The 17,995-nt window shown below is 42.5% G+C and overlaps 1 protein-coding gene across 1 annotated transcript in view; it reads right to left on the bottom strand.

The window, feature by feature from the left end:
* Positions 1-5,158: 5,158 nt before the first annotated feature.
* Positions 5,159-17,995, bottom strand: part of LOC134542208 (venom dipeptidyl peptidase 4) — a 77,025-nt gene continuing 64,188 nt past the window's right edge. The window contains exons 8-15 of the mRNA XM_063386285.1: positions 17,611-17,838; positions 16,744-16,973; positions 15,479-15,704; positions 13,878-14,065; positions 12,575-12,769; positions 10,985-11,145; positions 6,928-7,139; positions 5,159-5,528 (exon numbers count right to left, since the gene is read on the bottom strand). Coding sequence (XP_063242355.1) covers positions 5,439-5,528; positions 6,928-7,139; positions 10,985-11,145; positions 12,575-12,769; positions 13,878-14,065; positions 15,479-15,704; positions 16,744-16,973; positions 17,611-17,838 — 1,530 coding nt within the window. The 3' untranslated portion in view covers positions 5,159-5,438. The remainder of the gene's footprint in view (positions 5,529-6,927; positions 7,140-10,984; positions 11,146-12,574; positions 12,770-13,877; positions 14,066-15,478; positions 15,705-16,743; positions 16,974-17,610; positions 17,839-17,995) is intronic.

Here is a 17,995-nt window from a genome sequence, read left to right as displayed (position 1 = left end):
TATTTATAAAATTATATAATAAAACTAAATAATTTTTTAAAAAATTATCCAAATCATCCCGTTCCTCTTTTTAGGAATTAATTATATTTTAGATTTTATAAATAAAACATTTCTCTAACTTTTAACTTAAGGATGTAAAAAAAAACTGTTGCCGTTGACTAAGAAAATGGAGTGTAATGAGAAAGCAATTTGAGTCATTGAAACCAGTTGGGGTCAAATGCAGTTGTAACCACTGTAGTCAGTTGGAGCCATTGCAGCCAAAATGCAGTTGGAACCATTGTAGCCAATTGGTGAAATTGTAGCCAGATGGTGCAGGATCTTAACGTATCTTACCGATCGTATCCTAGCGTATCCTGGCGATATTATTCTGCCGATCGTATCCTACCGATTTGAATGTGTTTCAAATGTGCATCTATTTCGTTAAATGTGCGTAGTCAAGTCTGTAGTGAGTACTTAAATAAGAATAAAAATTGATCAGGTGTTCTTGGTCCTGTAGTAAGCGTAAATCCTGCTTCGTTAGTTGGTCAATATCCTTGTGATAGGTCATCGTACACGTTAAGCACATCAGGTTATGCTAGTACTGTTGGCTTGATGGTTCGGAGCCGGAGGCTCTTGTCACGTGTGCTTGACATTGGCCATGTCTTGTTTGGAAGGCATGTCAAGTATCGACGAAGAAGGCCTCGTGGTTCATAGTCGCTTGGCCTGTGCGCTTGTATGTTGTCACTCTAGAAGTCCTCTAAGTAGGCAGAGGTGCCGCCCCCCCCCCCCCCCCAAATTTTTTATGCTATTTTCTCAATGATTTACTCAATTATTTTATAATATTATACTTTTTAGTATTATATTTTATCACATTTTGCATTAATTAAAACTGATTTTTTAATAATAATTTTGGTCATATCAGGTAATATTTCCATCCTGAACCGACAGATAACTGCTTTTGTTGAGGAAAGTGCGGGGTTGCCAATTTGATTTACAAGATCCCTTTCAATTATCAAAGCACCAGAAACGTATTTTCACATTAGAAGCTATAATTATGTAAATAATATATACATTTTTCTCGTCTTTTACCCCCCCCCCCCCCTGAAATTTTAATGACGCAGTCGGCGTCGTTACCCCCCCCCCCCCTTGTGGGCACCCCTGAAGTAGGCATAGTATTCGTGACTTTATTCATTCAGCCGGATACAGGCGACGGCCTCCGTGCAAGTGACACTTGTGTGATCGCGTGCGACACAGTCTGCCATTCAGTTGCCTTTTGCAGCAATCGCCGATGTTTGTAGTTTTCTCGAATAAAAATATTTGTATTTTCGATGCAGAAGCACTATGCTCGGTCAGAGTGGCAATGCTTTCATGTAACTGTAACAGTGGACCCAGTGGCGAATCCAGGGGGGTGGGGGCACCAGGGGCAAGTGCCACCCCCACCCCTCCCCCGAAAAACCAGTTGTCTGCTACATTAATATTGCCGACAAAAATGATTTATTCTGAAACCAATAAAATATTTTAATATAATTAATTAATTTCTTGTAGAATCATAAAATCTGGTGGTTGGGTGTTATGTGTAGTGTGAGTAGATTAAATACAAATTTAGTAATTTTAAGACATTTTTTTTCTCCGGCTACTCTGAAATCCTAGAGTGCCCCCTCCGAGGTGAACCTCTGGATCCGCCACTGAGTGGACCAGAGATTCTTATGCGCTGTTTGATAATCTGATTGTCGCTACAGTTTCCAACCTTATATTTGATGAAGAAACTAAGTGATCAATCTGAATTCTACACGAAACTTGCTGTCGGCAGGTCCATCCCCCGTACTTACTGGGAAGGTATCGTAATTGGGTAAACTTTCAGGGGCCTTAACTGTCAGCAGGTTTCCTCTGCGGCACGTACGCACATACGACGCGAGGTGGCGTGTTTGCGTTCAATGTGGATTTTTTAATAGCGTAGTAAATAAAGCAAAAATGAGAGCCTGAGTAGTATTATATATTTCGGAGCAATGCTGGTTGTGTAGCTCTTGGAGGAAGGTGCTTTTGTCTGCCACTTAGTGGCCCCGGTACCTTATTAACACGCTTTTATTAGTTTCACTTGCAGGGCCGGCGCGTCCATATAGGCGAACTAGGCAACCGCCTAGGGCGCCAAGTAGCTGGGGGCGGCGCAGCACGACACATAACAGCTCATATAATATATTAAACGATTATTGAAACTAGATGACTAGATGAAAATGGATTTTTGTAACAGTTTGGAATGTTTATATTGATATAAGTAATTATTTAAAGTCCACGGTGACCTGTTTATGATTTATAATTAGTAAAAAAGTAAAAAAAAAAAAGCCTGCTTACATTTGATTGTTGACAAAATCTTAGGCTTACACGTGATGTATTTTGAGGCAAGGAATTTTTTTTTTTTTGTGGTTTCTGGCCGGCGGGGGGGTGGGGGGGGGGGGGGGTTTAAGGTTTTTCGTCTAGGGCGCCAATTTACCTTGTACCGGCCCTGTTCACTTGTAACTAACGAACTATGTAAAGAAATCTTGGAAGTCGATTTTAACCTACTTCTAATTGTCGTATCGGTTTGAATCTTTGTAAGTGTACGTAATCCGGAAGACAATGCATTAATTTGGTACCATCGAACTGATCTGATGATGGATAGTGGAATTCTTCGATGGCTACTAGTAAACCCCTTTTGTACTTTTTAGTCAGTCAGTGACAATTGAAAACTTTAATTTATGAACTTTTAAGTGTGTAATTGATAAACGCCTGTTTTTTTTAACATAATTATTTTCCCGAAGCTATTACAAAATTACAGCGCTTCTATGGAGTCATTTTCACTCCATTCACTGTTTAATAAACTCATTTTATTGGCATCTTCCATTCCCTCACTATCTCTCTCACACAAAGGATCCGCCAATGCCATAACTTCCAAGTAGCACCGAGGCACAGCTTGAGAACAGTCGAGAGCGAGCGCCTGGTGTGTATACAGCCCGCAACACAGACTGCTATCACTGGTTGCATAGCGCCAGGCCAACATCGTTGTGCTCCAGGCTCTTGGGGCAGAGGATAAAGCATATCTGTTCCAGAACATGTTACAGCTTATCAAAAGTAATATGGACTCTTAAGATGCCATTATGTTATGCATCATATGAATGAACGTTGTTACTAAATTGGTTACTTCAAGCAATTAACACTTTTAAGCTGTTAAAAATATTGTTACGATTTACCGCGGGTTAGTAAAGGATAGCCCAATTAAAGATTTTATTACACTTCGCAGTTTTATTGATAGCACTATTGATGTCACTTACAATTAATCTTCTAAAATGGCAAATAATCAATTGCACTTAAAAATGTTGCTTCCCCAGTCACTCGTTTCTTACAATCCAAACACCTCGCTGGGCCGCACCTCTGGCGCAACTCTCGCCGCAGCACCCCTCGTGGGTCTCCGCCGCGGGACTCCGTCGCCGTACTCCGCCACCGCCGTCACTTCCCTTCGCCGAGATCCCACTCGACGCCTCGCTCGCAACTTCGCTCGGAACTCCGCCGCGCCCGCGACACTATAACCCGGAACTGAACTCTTCGCCCTGGAATCTTCGTCCAGGGACTTCGCCACTCTGCCGCACCCGTGGCACTATCGCCCCGGAAGCTCCGCCGCGGGAAGGCTCCTGCCTGAACTCTCTCTCAGAACTCCCTTCTGAGGCCGACGTCCTCTTTTTATATATAAGCCGCCATTTCTGGAACTCACAGGCGCGACCGGGGCCAGTCGCGTCATTTCGAGCCGACACGACGGCAGAAATCTCTCGGAAACACGTTTCGGCAGCTCGCGTAACTCCGCAGCTGTCAGGTGTCAGTTACATGTCAAAGACAGGGCGCCGCGCGGGGAGTGGAGGGAAGGAGGGGGGACAGCGACAATCCTTGTAATCTTCCAGGCGCGCGCGGCGCATATCATGTTGCGGCAGCCGCCAGCCAGCTCTGCACCTGCACATGTCGTGGCCTTGCTCACGTTCGTAACAGTACCTATTCTTAAAACCCATTCAATTACTTTAAGAGTGGGAGTCTAAGAACCTCAATTTTAAAACAATTGTTTTACATATTTAATGTTAAGAAAAAAAACTTCAATTTTGGTTGCTTTGATAGGTTGTGATGCTTTGTGTTACCACTGTTTTATTCTTTAGATGTGGGGGATTTTGAAGCGTCAAGTATTTCAACCTTCATATAAAAATACAAAACAAACTTATATTTAACATGACCTCGAATGCAAGATGATCTTAATTGTAAGACAAAGTAGAATGTTAGATAAACTTGAAAGTTAGTAAACTTTGATTGCTAGATGAACTCATGAGCTCAAATGTAAAACAGTCCAGCCAGGGCCGGCGCAAGGTAAATTGGCGCCCTAGGCGAAAAACCTTAATGCCGCCCCCCCCCCCTCCCCCCCCCGGCCAGCCACCCCAAAAAAAATTTTCCTTTCCTCAAAATACATCACGTAAGCCTAAGATTTTGTCAACAATCAAATGTAAGCAGGCTTGTTTTTTTTTTTTACTTTTTTACTTATTACTATTATAAATCATAAACAGGTCACCGTGGACTTTAAATAATTACTTATATCAATATAAACATAAATGTTGGACCTTAAATTTTACAAATTATTCCAGAGACAGTATTTCGTAATAAATGCTGTAATGAACTTGATACTAACTGTCCTGTTTTTAGTTTATTTATGTACTATTTTAATTTTTGGCTGTAAATTTTATTTATAGTGTTTAACAACTTAATTTATCAATATTTTGTACATCACATTTATGCAATAATTTGAATCTGGTGCTATGGTGATCACATATTTGATGTGTATTAGCAGAATATTATTATTAACATTAATTATAAATCTGTATCCTCTAAAATTAAAGATATCTGTAAGTACTGGACTTTGAACAAACACACTTGATAAAATCAGTTAAAATAGTTAGACTGAAATAAATTAAAGTAAGTTGAATTATATGTGATTTACAATTATTATCTAACCTGTGATTCATAAATTTTACTTTTATCCACATACTAAGCTGCAACATAATTTAAGTTAGAAATGTTAGTAGCCAAGGTGTTTCACTAATCTAAGAAAACAACTAATCAATCTGTAGCATGCAGGATAAAGGAGAGGAATTTCAATAAAGTACTCAACACACACTTTGTAAGTGAACAATGGTTTTAATGATGAAAACAAATAAAAAAAACAATACACTGAAACACACGTAAAAATACCTGCTTGATTCAGAAACGTAGTATTCGTAAAGCAACCTCGCATGAGATCTGAAAACATTGGAAGTACTGGATGTTGGAGACATGTCAGTTGAAGATATCACAATTGTTTTAGCTGCGGCTACACGTCCTCTAGACTCCACTGGCTGTGCTGTCGCGCTGGCGACCACTCTGCGGTGTGTGTGTGAGTACAGGGCTCGCTGCGACGCTCACTCGAAGCACTCGTCGAGGAAGGCACCCAGCGTGTGGTACAGGTGAGGCCTCACTCCCGCCAGGCCGTGGTCCTCGTCGGGGTAGGTCTGCGGGCGAGAAGAGCGAGTGTGACGTGTCGCACAGATGTACAGAGACCAGCATGCAGGGGCGCAACAGGGGGGGGGGGGGGGGAGGCAAGGGTATTTTGCCCCCCCCCCTCCCTCTGAAACCTTGAAGTGGGGGGCAAACGGGGGCAAAGAAAGTGCTGTGTATTCAATTTTTAGATAATAAAACTGCTTAAATAGCACCATTTCCCACCTTGAAAAACAAATTCCGAGGGGAGACTCCCCCCCCCCCCCGCTACAATAAGGGGGATCAATGATTCTTTATAAAAAGGTATATTGCCCCCCCCCCCCCCCCCCCCTTTGGAAATTTAGTTGTTGCGCCCCTGCCAGCATGTACCGTGTTTTATCACATAATCGTAGCACATTTTATACTAAAATCAAGTTTGAAAAGTAGGGGTGCGGCATTTATGCAAAAAAAAAAATAATCTTTGTTGGGTAAAGTTCTTTATAAAAACAAAACCTATTCATGGAAAGTACGTTTATTTAAAAAAAAAAAGGAGGATATAAGTGCACGCCAAACAATTTATATTAATAAAATAAGTCATGCAACAAAAACCTTTCATCAACTTTAAATAGAAAAACAAAATCTGTGAACCGAACACAAGCCAATTGAATCTAGAATATCTAGAGGTTTTTAAGTTCGTGTAACTTTTTATTTTTTTAATTTCAATGCAGTAAGTGTTTGAAATTTCTTTACTGATACTATTAAATTGGTTTAATTTAAATAACATTAATTTACAATCAATATTTTTAACAAAAGTGCAAGTGTATTACCACGATCACCAACAAATGTATATGACAACATTCACACCAGCTGATGATAGCAGTTTTGTTGGCAAGTCCTAATACTTGATGCCCTCGCAGGTTAAAAACCGGACTCAGTCTACATCATGGCTAGGTGCCCGGAAATTTCACATGTTCAGTGACCATCAAGCTTGATGGTGCTGTGGTTTCATGAACATTATAATTTTTTTATTGGCTACTAGGCTCGAAAGAAAAAAAATAGTCTTGAATGAGCTAGATTTTTTTGAATGTACATTTGCTTTTGGTTTGCCATCAGTTAAGAAATTGCATGTCATAAAGACTGTGAACAAAGTGTTCACTGTTTAACTTGTCGAATGAATCCACGAGGTTTCCGGACCTCTAAACGCGTGACTGCTGCGCGGCATCACTGGGCAGTGGGTGCCGCGCGGCACCACTGGGCAGTGGCTGCCGCGCGGCACCACTGGGCAGTGGCTGCCGCGCGGCACCACTGGGCAAGTGACTGCCGCGCGGCACCACTGGGCAAGTGACTGCCGCGCGGCACCACTGGGCAAGTGACTGCCGCGCGGCATCACTGGGCAGTGACTCCTGCCCACGGGCGAGCGTCCAGCTGTCTCACCTGCTGGCTGAAGGGGATGTCGGACAGCTCAAGAGCACGCGCCAGCATCATGGACTGCTGGTAGTGCACGTTGTCGTCCAGCGTGCCGTGGACCAGCAGAAACTTCTTGTTCCGCAGGTTGGCTACCTTGTTCAGCAGCGACGAGTTCTGGTAGCCTGCCAGGTTGTCGCTCACCGTCGGCAGCCCCATGAAGCGCTCCGTGTAGATCGAGTCTGCGGACAGTGGCCACCCAGTGACGGTGAGGAGGGTGACGACTAAGGTGGGGTCGTGGCTTCTGTCCCAACATCCCGACTTGTCTCAACTGTACGAGCACTGTGTAGGTGTCCACTGGTTCGGAGCCCACTAGAATCTTGGGAGGTCTGATGTCCTTGAAGGGGCCCAACTGACCACGGGTGTATATGTGCTAGTGAGACGAGATGATAAGCGCAACACTCACTGGTACTTCTAGCGCGGTATCGTCGTACATAGGACAACTATGAGATTTTAAGGGTATCCATTTATTATATGGCGGGGAAATGAAGATAAAGGTAAAGCAAGGCCCTTGGATAGTTTTCAAGAATGGTTACTAGGAGATTTATGTCTAAAAATTGTTATGAAAACATGCGTTTTAGCCCTTACCACTTTCCTAAAAACAACAGTTTAAAAACTAAATAGGAAACGGAAACACCCATTCGCCACCAGCATATTATTAAAAGCATTTCTTAACATACACCACTAGGATATATTGAGCAGTTTTGAAATCACATGGTTTCTTCTGAAGCTCTGCACACCATGTGTGTGGCCAGGTAGGCGGGGGCCTTAAACCTGTATGTTTAACCGTGTGACACTAAGCCCTATCAAATCAAAGCAACTAGTTAGTCATACCTTTGAATATATATACTGTATATATATACTGTATAGAAGTCGCCAGCCCAGGTTAAAATTTCTAATACGGTTTTGAGGTAGTTGGTTAATTCACCGCCGCAATCGCCACCATCTCTAGGGCATCGACTTGTGGTGGTCCCTTGCGGACAAGTGTCGAACTCTTCAAACACCCCTTCCCCCTCCAGTTGAACGACCTTGAGCTGCAGTGAATGATAGGTGGGGGTTGCGGGGAACGTGTAAATAAAGACGATACAGGGCGTTACGGCAGCGCACTGCAGCGGTGAAGTTCCCAAGCTGCTCATCATACGCTTCTGAAAAACATAGAGTAAATCCTATCCACTCGCGACTTCTATACAGTATAGATATTCAAAGGTCATACTCACGGCTCATTTAATAATCTTTTGGTTGGTTTGATGCAGTTTTACGTTAAACTCAGATATTCTCAGAGGCTTGGAGTGACAGGACCTCCATGATTATAGAGGGATCCGAACTCTTGAAGCTCATAAATTTGAGATATGCTGAGATGTTGGGCTTTAACCCACAACCAGTGCCGTGCACAGCCTTAAAAAGTGGGGGGTGATGTTATAAAATTTCGCCCCCCCCCCCCCCCCCCTCAACACCGTCATTATTAGGCGATTGAAGAAAAAAAATCAATAATAGACAAAAAGTTTTATTTTTAATATCAATACTTCAGTAATTTGACCATGTTGTTTGGTGTAAATTTTAAACATACACGTGTTGACAATTTTCAAATTTCTCCTATTGAAAAAGTAAGTTTTAAATATATTTTACAACGTTTAACCCTTTTTCAATAGTGCTAATAGTCCCAAAAGCAGAAATAGTATACATTTAGCATATAATAATATTCTTCAAGAAAAGAAATTTACTTTAAACAAATCCAACTTAACATTCTTCACTGTACTTATTTTTAAATCTTACAATGAAAATATTTTATGGATCAAACCACAAAATAAGATATAAATAAAAATTTGTTTTTGCAGAAGAACTGTATACATAAACTGAGAAATATTTTCAGTGCAGGCGACGTGCCTTAATAGCGGCAAATTTCTCTATAACTGTATCAAAAGATAGGTTGTGAGCAATGTCACTTTCTATTGAGAGTATTGCCAGTCCAGATAACCGTTCTTGGGCAATGGTGGATCGCAAGTAGTTTTTGATGAGTTTCAGCTTGCTGAAACTTCTTTCGCACGAGGCTATTGGAACTGGAATAGTCAATAACAATTTATATGCCGTAAAGGATTCTGTGAAAGCTTCCTGCAAGTCATTGTTTACAATTATTTGAATTACATCTTTGGGTTTAGATTTTGGTGGAAGTTTGTCAGCCAGGATGTTTCTTAAAGAAAGAAGCTCGGAATAGAGGCCACTATCCAAGTCCCGCTCGTAATGTCTCGTCAGCTGTTCACAGGATTTCTGTAAATCATTGCTACTTAGTTTCATGAGTCGGCAGGGATACATGAATGAAAACATGTTTGCTACGTCTCTAAGGCCTTCAAATCTTTTGGAAAGGCTTGCAATGATCCTGTCCAACATTCTGTTGTAGATATTAACTTCGAAAGCTTTATTCTTGTCTGTAATTGGCTCATCTTTAGTTAACTCATCCGAAAATGATACCTTTCTACTTTGTTGTTTTTCGCAGAGTTGCACGGATACTCCCAATTTACTTGCAAGTTGTATGGCTTTAACCATGAAACTGCTGAACTCATTTGCTCTCATATTCTGTATATTCTTGGTCGAAGACTGGAGAAGATCGATCAACTGCAGTCAAAATGTCACAATCTGCCTTTTGCAAGTATTTTCTTGTTATATTCAGCAACGTTAGGATGTTTTCCCATATAACAAGCATCACAATGAAATCAAATTTTGATATATGACTCAAAAGACCATCACAGTCACATTTCTCACTACCATCATTACTTTCTGACTTGATGCACTTGAGAACATCAATGATTTTCGGCAGGGATTTTCGGAGATTGCGAATTGGAGCTAGTCGGCCTTCCCAACGTTTGGTGCAGACTTGCACTCTGTTGTTGGAAGTGAGAGTTGCCAGTATGGTGAATTACGTATGTGACGACGTAGAGAGACGTAATTAATATTAGTATTTGTTCTGTTGAGATGAGGTGGTTGTTGACTTTTAGTGCTTACAATGATTACTTTATCTGTTATTACATTAAATGAAACAGTTTTACAAAACTAATTAATTATCAAATTTATTATGAAAAGAAATAAAAAAGATAGCCGTATGTACATACCTCCTTAATTTTTCGCATCCTGTAGAAAATTTCGCCCCCTCTGTCGATTTGTGTGGGGGGAGAAAACACCCCCCAACCCCCCCACTAAGCACGGCACTGCCCACAACCATCACCACACTTCTCTTGCACTCACGCCTTACATGAGGAAATGAAACGTTCCCAAGTGATTATACAGCAGTGGTCAAAGAAACTGCACGTTTCCCAGTCACTGCCAATTCTGTTTAACAATATTCAACAACATAACGAACTAAAACTTCTAACGAATTAATATTTTAGGGAGTTTGCGACTTTAGTTGGGCCATGATAAGCCCACGACACACTCGGAAACCTACCAACATTAAACCTGCATTAGGTACACCTGTTTCATATTGCACATCTCAAGCCCCTTACACTCAAATCTCATGGTTGTCCTACGTACTACGATAATGCGCTATAAGCACAGTGAGAGTCGACCTTATCACCCCGCCACACTAATACAAACGCATCCCTAAGCAGGCCTCCTTAAGTTACCATAAAAACTTCAGATAATACTTACGAGGCAACACAAGGGACAATGAGTTGAATCCAAGGCCCACAGCATGACTCATGTTATTTTGCGGGCAACAATTCAATAGATAAGTGGTTCGGGGCCCAACGTAAGCCTTCACGCTCCACTGTTCTCAAGTTACTGTGCAACGGGGCCACCTCACATGAAGATAAGGGGCGTAGCAGTAAGACACTAGATACCAGAACACCCGGGTGTGAAGACGTCCAGGGCCGTTGCAGTTCCCTAACATTCCTGTTCTGAACAGTTGTGTCTTACTGTTTCTAATGACCTCGCTGGAGACGAGACGTTAAGACCGTAGCTCAGCACTCAGGGGTGTGTCCCGACAGCTCAGGGGCCAGGTGGCTCAGGGGTGTGTCCCGACAGCGCAGGTACTGACCATAGTATAACCAGTCGGAGACGGGAGCCACGGACATGCCGCACTTGAAGACGCCCTCCAAGTCCGTGGCGAGAGCCATGGCGGTGCTGTAGCCGCCGTAGCTCCAGCCCCACAGCGCAGAGCGCGAGGCATCCACGTAGGGCAGAGTCTGCTGCAGGTGCCTGCGACACGTCACACCCGTCACTTGGCCGGACCTGCCACTGCTACGCGGCCGACACACAGGGTGTCCACAAGGAAAAAAATATTTCGTACCAACTTAGGCTAGAAAAAAGTACTAGAATAGAAAAAAAAAAAGTACTAAATTATAATTTGTTATGGTTTTTAACAATTTAGGAAGTTATTACGACATTGCAATGCTCGAACTTAAATATCACACCACACACACATACATTCCATAGTTTTTTTAAAAATAATTATGCTTAATAATAAAACATATTGGAGTTACAATAATATTATTATATTAAAGAAAAATGTTCTAGATCTGTACTAAACCACTAAAAAAGTTATAAAAGTACTAGATCTAGTACGAAAGTACTAACTGTGGAGACCCTGCCGACACAGTCGCCGCCAACAGAGAGCACTCGGTGTCGGGCCGTGTTACATTTTACTAAATAACTTTCAGGTTTCTTTCACAGTATCGCTTTCAAACAACAATCATACTGTGCATCATGAGAGGAAAACAAGGCTATAAAAGAAAAAAAATACAAATAAGTTATTATAGGTGTGCGTGCATTTAAATTTTTACCCTCCAAACATTGTAAAAAAGATTTACAAACCTATAATTTAACGCAATAGTTTGATACCATTTTGAATTATTGTGAAAGAGAGTGACTTACAGTTTACTGTGAATCACGAATGACAGTATGCCTTTGATGACACCAAAACTTGCACTTACTGTAAAAACCTTACCAAAACAAATCCATAATTCAGGAAAGGAAATGGTACATATCATGCTGGCAAGATAACTGTAAGGAACATAACTTATTTTTTCGTAGAGTAAGTTCCCTCCTCTTAAGGTCCCCAAACAACATGATAGGTATAATCTGTCAGTTCAGTTATTAACAGTGGGAACTGTGGACTGATCAGTCAGAAGAACTGATGGACTGATGAACTGATGGCTTCTCATCAAATCGGACTGTGGACTCCAATTTGCCTCAGTCCAAACTGGCGTGTGTGGGAACAGCATCTCGCCAGTCCAAACTGTCAGTCCAAACAGTCAGTCCAACAGTTGTGACAGACATCTTTGTTTATACTCTTTAGTTGCCTTTCTGTCCTTTTTCATTTTTATAACTAAAAGTGCAACTGCATCTTTCAAGTTTCTTCCATATTCTACAATGAAACAATACACCCAACAGCAAAAGCAACACGAAGACTGATCATGTGTGGGGAAAGCTTTAGTTCTGTCCAAACTGTCGGTTCGAGTGTATGCAGAGGGCCTCAATTCAACCCAAACTGTCAGGACTAAGCAGTCTGAACTGGGAGCTGGACTGACCATGTGTGAGGGCCTTTAACGAATGGTTGTATGCGGTCCCGCCGCCTCAGAAGTACGAGGGTGTCGGTAACAGCAAGCGTGAGCCTGTGCCTGCTCACCTGGTGACGTTGAGCTGGTCGCGAATTTCGACGGAGCCCAGCTTGCGGTAGAGGGCAAACATTATGTCATTGCCCTTGAGGCCAGAGCCACGTCCGTCGATGGCGGCGTAGATGATTCCCTTGTTGGTGGTCAGGTAGGTGTTCCAGTCCACCTGGAAGCGCTGGGTCACCTGGAACGAATCGGGCCCACCATACCTGCCACAGCATTCACACCCGTGCAGACGGTCAGGGCTCTGGAGGTCATTACAGCACACAGACATCTGCTCAGCACTCAGCACTTCACAACAATACAACACATTCTTGAAGAACAGATGTGTCACTTTAAAGAATGGCCCAGTTCTAATTACCAAACTCTGGGAATCAAACTGAACGCTTAACAAACACTAAAAATGCCTTATAAAAATGTTTCGAAACAAAAATTGTTGCCTTTGATTTATATAATTAACTACAAGAGTTTGGTCATTAATAACTGTACTATCCTTTATATCTTACAAAAGTTATTAGCATTCACATAAATTAGTTTTGAAACTTATTACAATAGACATGGTTTTAGTAAGAGACCTTAAAAAAAAAAATTATTTGAAACCCAAACAATCTTATGAGTGTCAGAGAAATATCTTGTAAGGTTTGCTCAAGCAGCATGGTCACTGATAAAACTACGTCTTTAATTTGTTTTTATAAAAGCTTTAATAATGGTAATACTGTATAATTTTCGTAATATTTGTTGGAATTTTGAAACTGGTTTTATGGTTTTTTTAATTGTCTGGGTAGTTATGAATTAATTAAAAATACATTGCACAACATTTAAAGACACGACTAGAACAGGCATTAAATTAACATGAAATAAAGTTGCTTCAGAGGTTACTTAAGAGGATTTATAACAGATAGTATCAAGCCCGTATAACACGGTGGACGGTTATGAAATACACAACTATCAGTATTACAGTTATAGCCACTGTTAAGATTTACGTCTTTTTTTTTGTTTTTTAAGAATTTGGGGGGGGGGGGGGGTTCCGTAAAGGACATTGAGTAATGGGGAGGGGGCTTGACAAAATTATTTGCCCCCAGGCCATCAATATTCTCTCGTCGTCCGTGGGTGCATGCAAAATTCTACATTCAAAGAGGAAAAGCTGTTATGAAAAATAATAGATGTGGCACATGTCTCATTGTGTCAGATCGTTGCTGCAAAAATACAAATTCAAACTTTTGAAAGTATGTACAGTATTATGTGGTAGGTATGCGGAGTGAAGTATCGTCCACCGTGCGAAGCGGGCAAGGCCGAGAGCGAGAGCGAGCGGCTTACACTGTGACGAGCAGCGGGTACTTGGAGCGGCCGCTGGTGTCCAGGCCCGGGGGCAGCCACAGCTGCACCTTGGCCGTGAAGCCGCCCTCCACCTGCACGTCCAGGGTCCTCATGTCGGGCAGCACCACCTCCTTGAGCAGCTCGCGCGTCTCCGAGTTGCTCTCCCACTCGGCCACCTCGCGGTGCGTCTGCCGGGCATCGCGCAGACACGTCACGTCTCAGCGACCTCGCAGGCATCCACTAGGGGTGACGAGACGACAGCGGAGCCACCAGCTCGCAACATGCACCGCGTGCCTAGCTTACAGCTTCAATGCTGTCAGCTAATTTACGACATGAATATAGTTAATTTTTTTATAAAAATTTATATAATTTTTCGGTGGAAATTCTTAAAATTTGGCAGGTGCCTAATGCTCTGAAATGGCAGAAAAAATACCTACGTCCACTTTTAAAGAAAAAATTTGAACATCAGTACAGAAGAATATCTGCAAAAACATAATGGCAAGCTTTTCTTCATTTTTTTTTTAAAGAAGCAAGGACAAATTGTTTCACTTTTGGAAGATTTGAAAGGCCTGCCATGCGTTAATTTGTGAATTCCAGATAACACTCAATGAAATATACTAAATACATGGCGTAGCTAGACCGTGAGCAAGTACACTGAGGAAAAATATGCCTAAGGAAACCAAAATTATTTACTCAAAACATACTGAGACTATTATTTACTATTTTAGATATTTATGCACTACACAGAACTGTTATAAATCACAGATCATTAAATCTCTGGTTTAATGCTGCAAAAAAATATATTACTACAGAACTCTCATGCAGTCCTTATTTGCTTTTTCCTCCGCGCTAGCGAGGAGTCCTACTCCCGCAGGAAATCAAACCCACAATGAGAGAACTGATCAGAGGTAGGCTAACAGAACAGCTCTTGTACAAGGTTGACAAATTCAGAGCCAGCGACAGAATAAGTTGTATACAAAACATTCTAAGCCATAGTTTCCAAAGCCCAGTACACGAGACTCTTTCTTTAGGACAAAAGTGGACACTAACTCCAATTATAGTTGGTATCCAGAGAATATAGTGGCCAATTCACATAGTACTAGTTTACTTACTTATTATTTCGGGCAGGAATATCAATAACTTGTAAATAATTTTATTTTAAACCTTATAAATTTAAAAAAAATAATTGATGTAACGAAATAGTTAATTTGCATATAAAAAAAAGTTACATTTACTTTTCTACCTGTGGTCTTGTTTGAGAAAGAGCGTTACTGCCTGTTGGAGGGGCTTAGCCAGCAGAGAAGCTATTGTTTGATGAATGGGCTAGGGGGTGTGGTGGTGCTGATTCTGGCATGGGTCTTTTCAGCCTCTTGACAAAGCCCTTCCCTGAGGCCTCCGGACCGCATTTATCTGGCGTATCCATTTCCCTTTGGCTCTTGGGAGCTCCTGCAGTAGGACTCCAACCACACCCAGGAATACACGCCCAGTAAATCTGCACGTTAAGCAACGCAGGTTAGTCCCTGATTTAATCTGTCGCTATATCGCACCTGCCAGTACGCCAACATACCGGCAGCTAGCACAAGTGCGGGAGCGGCTCTGACCTTGTCGAAGATGGCGACGCGGGGCACGCCAGGCCCGAGGCACGACATCACGTAGCTGGAGCCGTCGGGACTGAAGTCGGCAGAGTTGTAGTTGCAGGGCTGGCCGTCGCTGCTGTTGGCGCCGCAGGAGAGGCAGGTGGGGGTTTGAGGCGCCAGGTCGGTGCTACCCGGCACGCTGTACAGGTGCAGCTTGGTGGGGTCGCCGGCCTCCGTCGCTAGGAAGTATCTGCGAGACCAGCCGAGACACGCGTCGGCCTTCCCCCTTCCTCACCCCTTACAACCCTACTTGCGCTGGCACTCTTCCGAATACCTCTTTAAAGGGCCCTCTCCAGCCTAAACAATCCATGAAAAAGTGCATCTGAAAGATTGGCAGCCCTTTTTGTTGTTCTTCAAAGAATTTCCTGTGCAGCGTTTAGTGAAATAACGAGTCCCTTGCATCTTTTCATGCATCCTCGTGGACTTTGCGGGGTTTGTGGCACTATCTTATAGATCAATAATTGTAACTACAACATTTTATGTTCTTCTATTACTGTCAAATGATTAACTTGAACTTAAAAAATTAAGTTGACGAGAAAATTGTGTGAAAAATTGGTTAACACAAAAAAATGATTACCAAAATGTAATCTTTGTTGACATATCAGGTTGTATCTACATCAAAAGAATTCTGAAAAGTCCCTATCCATTTATCACATATGACCAGCCATGCACGGCTCACGAGAACTATCAGATTGGAAAGATGCATCAACGACAAGGAAACATTGAGTGAAGGTGAAAAAAAAGGACATTTCTGCATCTCTATACTGGAATCTATGTGAACAAACTATCTCATGTTTCAGGACAACTCATACACAAAGTATTCCATTATAGTTACACTCTAAGAATTTTTTTACATAGCATTCTAAACACTGGTAAAAACATTGCATAGTAATGCAGAGCGTAAGTTCTGTAAACACTAAATTTAATGCACTGCTTTAAGAATAGCACCAATTCAGACTGGATTATCGAAGAAATGGTTTTTGTTGTTTGCTTTAAAAATTGGAGATCTAAGTACTAAATATCTGGAATTTTTTTTTGAAAGGTTACAAAGTTATAGAGAACATCAACAACTGTACTTGCAAAAAGCGAGTTACAAAACTTAGCTGCTGGTGGTTTGAGACACACTGTCAGTATGACTCTGAGTATGAATGTAATAACTCAATGACTGAGCATCTTTCAGCCCACTGTAACGAAGATGAAGCTCTGCTCCGGTATTCGCAGCTACTCACATGATGTCTTGGGACTTGTCCCACTGCAGGATCTCGGTGACCACGAACTGCCCCCGGGTGAGCGGCTCGGCAATGAACGTCTTGGCGTTGACCTGGATGATGTGGCGGTACCGACCGATTCCGTTGCCTTGATCCCAAGGCATGATGATGACAAACCTCTGGCCATCGCTCGAGAAGATGGGTGGCACGAACAGATCCACCCAGCCATCACTCTCGTGCAGCGAGTATAACTGCGAACAGGAGCCGAGAAGGTGGTCCCAAACTTTCAGCACCAGTTTGTGAGCTCTTATTCTATACCAGAGTGAGAGACAGTATATGTCATAAAAATAAGGAGGCAAAAAAATTGTAAGTGTATCCAAGAAAGAGTTGGTTATATTTTATGTACTGGGAGACACCTTGGTGAGCTAGTTGCACATATGTCCCATCACATTATTTTTTCAAGAAAGCAAAGAGAAAGCTAATTTTTATGGACACGGCTTAACATTCATATGACATTAAATTTAAAGGGGTCCAAACCACTTGTGAGCCAAAGTTGTTGCGCATAAATATATATGAGTGATGGTGGGGACTGGGATTAATCTATAAACCCCTGCTTCGTCAAATGAGAGCGGCGCCTATGCGATAAAAACATTCAGGAACTTAATTGATCTGAGCTGTCGTGATGGTATCACGACATGCAACATAGCATTACAGAGCTCCCTGAGAAGTGACCGCTGATGTACTTAGTCATGTTAGGCATATGTTTACACAGACACAACTAAGAGAGTCGCCCGGTGGTTGCACACCAGAAGAGACAATAAAGCATTGGTGCACATCCCAGCATGACCTTACTTCAACACCTCCACCAAGCCGGATAACTGCTCCCACCTGAGAGCAGGTGGCCTCCGCCACGGTGCAGGTGATGATCCGGGCCGAGTTCTGCACGCGGTTCATCCACACGGCGGCTAGCTCGGTGTCGTTGACCCAGGTGACGGCGGTGAGGATGGGCTCCTGACCCGCCAGATCCTCCGGCGGGGGGAGGGTCACCGTGGTGATCCCCCCTGCCGTGTCCAGGCGAGCCACCCTCAGCTCCACCGTGGGGTTCGGCGTGCCTGGCTGCGACAAGCAAGTATCCACCTCTTTTCAACCTCTTTCCGATCACAGGCCGACCAACCATGAGGTTTATTTTGGATGCAAAGTCATCACCATGGTTTGACAATGGGTATTCTGTGGAGGTTTGCCTTGTCTTCTGCATCGTGAAAGTGAAGGGATA

This window comes from Bacillus rossius, assembly GCF_032445375.1.
Source record: "Bacillus rossius redtenbacheri isolate Brsri chromosome 4 unlocalized genomic scaffold, Brsri_v3 Brsri_v3_scf4_2, whole genome shotgun sequence".
In the NCBI taxonomy this organism is placed as follows: domain Eukaryota; kingdom Metazoa; phylum Arthropoda; class Insecta; order Phasmatodea; family Bacillidae; genus Bacillus; species Bacillus rossius.
The sequence above is the reverse complement of the archived record's forward strand: the minus strand, read 5'-3'. Positions and strand labels throughout refer to the sequence as shown.